The sequence below is a fragment of the Halyomorpha halys genome, unplaced genomic scaffold (assembly GCF_000696795.3).
Source record: "Halyomorpha halys isolate HHAL.00 unplaced genomic scaffold, Hhal_1.1 Scaffold4214.1, whole genome shotgun sequence".
In the NCBI taxonomy this organism is placed as follows: domain Eukaryota; kingdom Metazoa; phylum Arthropoda; class Insecta; order Hemiptera; family Pentatomidae; genus Halyomorpha; species Halyomorpha halys.
The window spans coordinates 11,809-21,135 of record NW_027111596.1 but is presented as its reverse complement, the minus strand read 5'-3'; the positions used below and the strand labels follow the sequence as shown (position 1 = coordinate 21,135).

General features: G+C 30.4%; 1 protein-coding gene across 1 annotated transcript in view; it reads left to right on the top strand.

The window, feature by feature from the left end:
- The first annotated feature begins 208 nt into the window (after positions 1 to 208).
- Positions 209 to 9,327, top strand: part of LOC106691887 (uncharacterized) — a 16,400-nt gene continuing 7,281 nt past the window's right edge. Inside the window, exons 1-2 of the mRNA XM_014437788.3 lie at positions 209 to 314; positions 8,259 to 8,500. Of these exons, the coding sequence (XP_014293274.3) occupies positions 283 to 314; positions 8,259 to 8,500 (274 nt within the window). The 5' untranslated portion in view covers positions 209 to 282. The remainder of the gene's footprint in view (positions 315 to 8,258; positions 8,501 to 9,327) is intronic.

The following is a 9,327-nucleotide window of genomic DNA, read 5'->3' as shown; positions in this document are numbered from 1 at the left end:
TATCTATGAAACTAAGGTCTTTCGTGTAGTCTGTTGAATTATTCAAACGAATGAATACGTAAAAAAATCTTCACCTTATTGGTAGAAAGGCCACGAATTGAATTATTTTCCCTTATACGTTAGGTCCAATGACGTGCGTGGAATTGTCCACAAACATGCCTTCAGGTAAATGACAACTTTTACATTGAAGAAGTTGTTCGCGTCACGATCAGTAACTCAGCTCCCAAGTTCACCGACCATAGAACCTGTAGTCATCAGTTTTGCTACAGTTATTCAGTGACTATGTCAGCATCTGGAGGGGCCCCAGTTGATCGGTAATAACACTTAAATACCTTTAGCAATTAAAATTTAATTAATAAGATCAAAAGATTTAAAACTTCTATATTTTAGAATGCCATGACGATTTTTAATGAGATTCAAATTTTTCTAAGCTTCACTTATTAAAATTATGTCATGTAGAAATCATGATGAACCAGAAAATAAATTATAAATTATCATTAGATTCATCATTTGATGGGCTTGTGGCATGAATATGACAAACATGATAAAAATTGTTTAGTTGAAATTTTAGAAAAATTCTACAACTCTTATTTAATGTTTTATATATTTCATATTTCATAGTATTATAAGTAAATTTGCTTGAATTATGTCTGACAATTAATAATTTTGTATAAAACAAAGGATCAATTTGTACAATATTCTAATTACTTTCAAAACCTTGTCACATTCTTACTTATTTTTTAACTATTCTTTTTGTCATCATAAGTTATCTATATAAAGTTGACAGATAACTGTTTAGCTGATTGTTTCCATATTAGTATTAAACATTTTTAGAAAATAAATCTTACTATAATGCAGTGCAACATTGCATTAATTTATGTTCGATTTGAGACATAGTTAAAATAAAAAATTATTTAAAATTTGATAAACTCAAAATAAAACAAATTAAATACCTGATTTTTTAAAAATTAATTAATGACTGATGTAATACAAATAATCCATGATGAATACCTTTATTGTTATTTTGAATAATTTAATTTAAATTCTATAAGCATGTAAATGAGTATACAACAAGAAATGTAAACTTTGGGATAAAGTTAACTATTAGTATACTAATTATTAATAAAACTGCAATTAAAACATTACTATCAGTAAAACAAAATCAAAATCCTTTTTAATTGGCACCTATAATTTAAACATTTAATTTGTAAGGATATGCCCAATATCCTGAAAGGTAATAATTGACCGTGCAAAACCTCCAAGGCCTAAAAATACATTTTTTCAGCTCTGAAAAATTCTTTTGAAAGTCTGATATTATTTTTTAAAAATATGATTGTTTAAAATTAGAAAAGAAACTCAATATGTCCTTTCAGGAATTTCTTTTCTTGTAGGACGAGAGAATTAAAAATAAAAAACATATCCATTATGATAGTTTCGTGGATAAGTAATATTTTGATTAAATGATAGAATTATATGTTTAAATATTACACCGCAAAATTCAGCAAGTAATTCCATAGTAGAGATGATACTGAAACCTCGTTACTTGTCAGTAATGTTGATCATAAATTGAATTAGATGTAAATAGAATCTCAAATAACATAGCTCCTATAATCTGTACATGCAAAGCCCAATCATAATCATATATTATCTGACTGTCAGTAAAACTTAATTAAATCATGTTAAATTATTTCAGCACCCTATCCACATATCTAATTTTAACATATCACTTTAACCTCAACTAAATTTCAAGTATTCTAGAATAGGGATACATGATGTATAATATAGTATACAAGTAGAGTATAGCTGCCATTTACACTGAATAACTTATTTCAAACAAATAATATCCATGACATTTCATCGACAACTATTGCTATTGGTACTCATAATATTTAATTTATACTACTTTATATACGCACTATATTTGAAAATATATCGAAACACAATTAATAAGCGTAGAGCTAATGAATTTTTAAAAGCAGAACTCAATTTAACATTGTTTCCCATACAGCTATCAAAATTGAAATGAATTGATATTTCCTAATAAAGGATGCTGAAATGTAATAAAAAAAATCCACAACGACGAACCGGAGACTAAATTACATATGTGCCGAGATGGAAAAGAGGGAAATAAAAATTCCACAGAAATTCATTCTATACGAGAAAGATATTTCCAGTGAAATGTATACATAAGCGTTGCTAAACAAACTGGTCTTGGAATTAAAACTTTATTTACCATATACAAGCTGGAAAATTATTAAAGTAAAATTTTAAAATATTTTTTCAAACATGTGAAGACTTTTTGAGTCAAGAATGTATCATTAAATCAGTTAGAAAACGAGAAACACTGTACTATTCTATTAATAGTAGAGGAAAAATAGGGAAGCTGGCTTACTTATTAGCACAGCCAATTAGAAGCCAGAACTCAATGCTCATCTACAGGTGAGAGTTTTCTGTCGTGGTAGTACTATCACAACATTGAGACAGTATGACAGTGTTTTTTCTACACGCAGACAGTAAACATAACCTTGCAGACGCATCAACTAAATAAAATAATCATAAAAACTGATCTTTAAATACAAAAAAAAAACTATCACCGTTGACGAAACAAACAAATCGGAAATATATAGGTATAAAAGATTAATGTCTTTAGCGTAATAGGTGGGATAGTTCACTTCAGCCTGCTGTCAACTATCATACAAAAACAAATATACCTGAAACATTTAATTTGATGATTTCTGCTAATTTTCATGTCTTTAGTGAGCTGACACCGACAATTAATTCCGTTTTCTTCCACCCCGCACAGATTTTTCGAAAATCCAGGATTTGCAATGGCAGTTTAGTACCAAAACAATATTGAAAATGTTTCGTACTTCTCAGGTACTTAGTTGACTTCAAATTTTTATGAAATTAAAATAACGTTTTCGTACACCAAACGACACTAATTGGAATTCTATCAAGTCATTTATAATTTCAGGTATAAGACATATTTATAATAACAAAAATAAAGTTGAGTGATTTTTTTATCGTCTTCTTTTTTTTAAGCTTTTTGTTTTTGCTGGAAATTTCTATATAAGGGGTTCATTTGCTCAAGCCAGAAACCAGTCCAATAAAACATTAATATTGTAAAACATAGGTACCTAAAAATCTTCTGGTTGAACAGTATTCCTTGAAACCTTTCCAAAGGTACATTACTCCATGATTTGAAATTATTAAATATTAAATTAATTTTTCAAAAAAAAAATATATATATATATTTACAGTAAATAAAATTAATGACAAAATTATAAGTACATAGCGCTGTTCAGAAATTATAATGCCGCCACTGAAAACTTGGTGAAATTGACGTTTATTGTGTTGCAAACCGACATAATTGAATTTAAAAGTTGGCCACGGGAGAAATTTTAGAAGTACTATCATGTCAATTTACAAACATCTAGTAAATGCATTTTTGAGCCTGCAAAAAGAATAACGTAAATTTAAGAAAACAAATTACAATTGCTTCATAATACCATATATTCCACCATCTCGTAAAAAATAATCTCATTATTTGTTAGTCCTCAAATGTTGTGGAGAGTTATAATGCTCCCAGCTGTCTTCCCGAACTGAAATATTTTTCTTTCTAAAATTTTTGAGATCCCGAGAAAACCTGAACAACAGGATTTTTGAACAAACTAATTTTGATACAAATTAAGATTCTACTTATTTTATTATTATTTTTTTTAATAGGTAAATAGCAAAAAGAAAGTCTGTGCACTACTTTAAAATCGAACAAGACAAAAACATTAATTAAAACTTATTTATAATTTACGCAATAGGATGAATTTAATATGATTAAATAACATAAAATTAAGTCGGTCGGACTATATTAAACGATAAACTCGTCCGGAACATGATTTGTTTTATAAAAAAATTAAAAAAACATAATACACATAGGAAATAACTGCTGAAAATTCATCTACGTTTCCGTTTTTTATGCCAAATTTTCTTTAATGAAGCCCATTTCTAAAATAGAAACATGACTTCTCCAACTCGATATCCACAAAAGCCTGTTTTCTCAAACTACTATTTTCTTGGAATGTGCATGATTGATGATGAAGTTGTATAACATATTTACTAAATTGAAGTTAATTCTTAGTTTTTTGACTAAGTTTTTGAAAATAAATATCTGAATGCAACAAAATGATGAGTTTCACCTCGTTGTCAGACACTACTTTCCGTTCTTTTTCTTATTCCAAAACCATACTGAAGCAACCAAACAAACAACTTTTTCAGTAAAACGTCCTTTTAATAACTAACCAGTCCAAGGCTTTGATGGATTGCATAAGCAAGGAAATAAATCTCAGTGGGATCTGGATATAATCTTTTTAATGGAATTGCCCCCAACACTTGAAGATATGCCTCTGTCCCCAAGAACATGTTCCATATCTTATGTAACAATGTTACATAATCTGCTCACATAACCCCCATTTTAGGACAGTTTGCTCTTTCTGTAATATATCACTTGAATGAATATCAATCTACCACCTCCGATTCAAGCCCTGAGTGTATCAAGTTTTTAACACGTGATATTCTTTCCGAAATGTGGCCTATGCTGTCATTTCGGTTCGAAAAAAATATTACAAGCGTTTAAAATTCTATCATTAAATTCTGTCACATTTAATACTTCAAAGAATTAAATGTTTCAAGAAACATGATTTATTCAAAGCAATACTAGAAAACTCTCCAAAAATAAAAATAATAATAAATAATTTTAAGGCTCAAATTCAAATATCAGCATTTATACTCATTGATATAGTCTGACAGAGATTAAATACAGAATTTTCAAAGTGGTTTTCTCTAAAGAATTGTCTATATCAAATAATCAACTATCTCACATTTTTACTCGAAATGGAAATATATAAACTATGAAAGAATTTGATAAATTACGTATGGAGAACATATTTTTTGATGTTGAAAAGATATTTTCAGTGATAAGAAATGTAATAGTATAGACGTATTTTATACTGTTGGGAAGCCGGAAAATTTAGAAATAATAATATGTAATATATAAATTCGTTGAAGTTAATGCAGAATGGCTAAAAACTCATAAATAAAAAATTCTGTTCAAACATGAGTGTACTAAGTAACAGACCTAAACTAGTAAAGACTTTCATATTTACTTTTATTGCCAAATAAAGCTTGAGCTAAGTTACTACACACCCTGTGACAAAAGCCTAATGGAGGAATAGTGACCCTTCTGGTAGCTAGAACTACATGTAAATACATGGAAGAAGGGGGGATAGGCTGGAAGAGACGGGTATTCTTCCAATCAGGGGCTTGAGAGAACCTATCAAATTGGATATCTATAAGAAATGAGAGGAAATGTTAAGGAAGGGGGAGTAATGTCCAATAATGTTGTAGATTCATTGGGTAATAGTGGGTGTAACTAATGAGCTCTATGCAAGCAGGTGAGAAGTTGTGGTCCAGAAGGAGGGATGAGATCTTGGTTCCGTGGAAAAGGACTCAATTTATGTTACATATAAAATAGTAAGACAAATGCCACATCCAGTGGAATGATCTGATGTTATGATAATAATAATGATAATCTGATGGCTGCTTCTCGTTAGGCGGCCCTTTTGGCAGTGACAAACTACATACATATGGGTTGGTCAAAGAAACAAAGAGAACTTTGGTCCCAAATCGGCTAGGTAAGTCAATCCTGAGAACCATATGTGGTTATCCAAGATAACTTCAAGAAATAACATTGTTTATAATAACAAGTTGGATATTATTAACAATAATAGCTTTTATTGACTGACATGCGCGGTGGGCTTTACCGTTTCACTAGTCAGATGATTAATGCTTAGATGTCAGAATAGTTATTAAAGAGTTTTTTTTTTTTTTAATTCTGCTTAATCTATATACTCGTATGAGTCTTTCACTTGCCAAGAGGAATCCGTAAATTTATTCTTAGTATTTCTACTATTGGTTCCATAATAATTTAGTATTGAATAAATGATTTAATAGCAGAATTTAAACATTAGTAAACTGTTCCTTCTTTATATTCCTGCCTTCATTTTCCAAAAAAAAAAATTATTTTATAATTATGTAAAGAGAAACATAATTAAAAGTACATATCTGAAAAATGTCATACTGTCGACTGAAATGCTCATTTGGAAAATTAGTATGGAGAAGTATTGCCAAAGTGAATAATATATTGCCTTAGTGATTTTTTTCTAAAACAGGCGAAAGTTAATTTCAACTCGGTGAAAATTGTGTGATGAGCACACCACATCCAATTTTTAAATGTATTCGAAGCTTTCATGTGTGACAACTATGGAAACGTCAGTGCCCATTGGGGAGAATAACAAGGGATCCTAAATAGGTATATGGGACCATATAAATTATAATAGGACCTACCTTTATATTTCCTGACTGGGAAAGGAATATTGTAAGGCCGACTGGTATGGGGAGGGGAAGCAATGGAGTTGCTTCTGTTCCTAGATTTGGATACGAACAGTATCCTTATTCCAGGTATTCCCAAGGGAGTATCGGAGCCCGACGGGAACATCTTGTATAATAAGATACTGAAGGCAAAGCTGCTTTGAAATACTGAGAATCATTTTTGTTCTGATAGAACGAGAGTTCCCTTAGACAATAACCGAGGAAAACTGCAAATAGTTCAAGGATTTCATATGGATGTGGAAGAAAATTTAAACTTCAATATATATTATATTTATATTTATATTCAATATATATTATATATATTAATGTTTGGACTAGAGAGAAGATATCGCTTCAGGTAGGTCTCCGAGCAAAGCCGGTGCGTAAAAGAGGATGGTGGCCGAAATGAAGACTAAAACGTCTAAACTGTGTCTATACCTTAGGATAACATTGTAATTTTTTTATATTTGCAACAACTACATCCTGCAATTTGGATCGTCCCATAGCTCCAATCCGTCTTGCCTATTATAACAGTTAGGATAGAACAAAAAATTAATTCTAAGCAAACATTTCCCCAAGACTAAACACTCACTTCTTGGTATCTCCAGGCTCAGAAGTTATAGACTCTTCTTTCACGGAACACTTCTAACGAGCATTTCTTCTTCTCGCAGGCGCAGTATTCTGGGGTGTCCTATTATACTATTCGTTTCTCCTAACAGTCATCCTCAAAAGTCGAATTTATGAGGCATTTGTAGTTATATGATCCATAGGTGCTATATAGAACAACATGTTCTCTCAACTGATCCTAGTTTATGCATCTATGTAGATTTTTAGACAACACCAATGAAATAAAATACATATGTATTGGTTTTTGTTATATGGTGATTTAATTATGGAATAAAAATTAGAAAGTAGAAAGAATGAGAATAAAATCCACATTGCTCATAAAGATGACAATTTATTTTTCTTACAATTTTCATCTATGGATATCAGTAACTTAGTCGGAACTCTTTGTAAATCTATCCATCTTTATGTAAACATATCTCATATTTTCTAATCGCATCATATTGTAAATAACAGTATAAAATTATAATTTTAGGTATATAATTACTATTTAAAAAATACCCCTAAAGGTCTATCTCTAAATTATAAATTAGTATATAAAAACAAATCCATCGATTTAATAAACAAATAAACCTTTGTCGATAATTTCAAAAACAAATCTCGTACATAAATGAAAGAGGCTAAATTCGGATTAATTACTGTTGGTAGTTTAGTGCGTGTTCCTGTGTAACGATAAAGATGACTCTTTAGTTACGTTCTTTATTTGTCCATACAACAGTATTTACACTTGACATATATAACAACATATTCATAATTACTATTAAAATAACGTTCAGTTTTTTTATATAACAACACAAGTTCTTCATAATTAATTAATTGTAATTGATTAAATGGCGAGAGGTTTCAAATGGGTTTACCACTAAAACAAATGTAAAATAATGAAACTTTAAATGAATTATAATTAAAAATAGATTAAAAAGAAATAAAAATGTTGATAATAATTTCGACAGTAGCAAACCCATTTCAAACACTCTCTTTGCAAACGTCAACTATTGCCGCTGAAGACGTTAATCTTGCCACCATAGTACCTTAAAAGTTAAAGTCCCCTTTAAAATATATATATATTAAAAATTCAATTACTTTGGTCCTATTCACCATAAACATATACTTTAGATCTATGAAGATGGTAATGGAATATGAATTTCTGATCATTTCATTCTTTTACTATAATGTTAATATATTTTTTATTTTACTCATATTATAAGTTTTAGTTCAATAGGCAAATGTCTCGAGCTGCAGCCTGAGATCGTATCTTACATCATCAGCTTCCTTGAAGACACCGACGTCGTGACAGCCAGTGGTGTCTGCTGGCAGTGGTATCACGCGGCTTCCAGGGAACTGAGGTTGAGGGAAAAGGCTCTGTACCGCTGGCCAGGAGAAATACCTTCCTCTGCACGCAGTTTGTGTATGGTTGGAGAAAAAGGAATCTCTCAAGTACTCCAGTTGTGCAAGGGTAAATATATCATGCACATGGTTCCTTAAAGAATTATGTCTCGAAATGAATACTGATAAGACGAAATACATAGTTAGCAGCTGATTCGATGATAATGTCAGTGAAATAGATTTAGTAACCAACTTGTTTGGGGAATTGGGATCTACAGTTAGAAAAATGGAATTGATGAAATGAAAGGGAGGATAAAGTCGAAAAGTGCTACATTTCAGCTTCAAAATTTCGTAACTCCCTGTTAAAACTTAAGATTCTAAGCATAGTCGTATAAAGTCTGTCTATAGGACTATTATTCTTTCTACTGTTCTTTACGGATGCGAAGCGAGAACTCTTGCATCAAGGAAAGAACAATGGCCAACTTTAAGAAACTAAACTTTAATCAAAACTTTTAAATATAAATAATTTCATAAAATATTTGTAACGATGAAGGTTGTGTTGACTGTATAATATAAACCGCATTTCGTGCACCACTTAGATATAATTGAGGTAATAGCATTGCCCCGAAAATAGACGTAGGACTTCGAAACGAAAAGTTAATAAGCTCTGAGTTGACTGAAAGACGTTCATGGTTTAGGCCGAAACGTAGGTGTGAAAGTTGAGTTAAGCGGATTTTAATTTATACGGCGGTAATTTGAATTGATTATTAATTGTTTTTTTTCATGCTGTAGATGGTGAAATATCTTACCAAAATGTTTCCCAGTGCCACTAACCTCACCTATCTCAGTCTTTTGTTGAGATTTAATTTAATTTAATTTTTCCAAGTAAATGAAGATTTATCAACATTATGCTATCTACAATGAATTATCTATTGTATAGCAACCAATTTGTAGGAA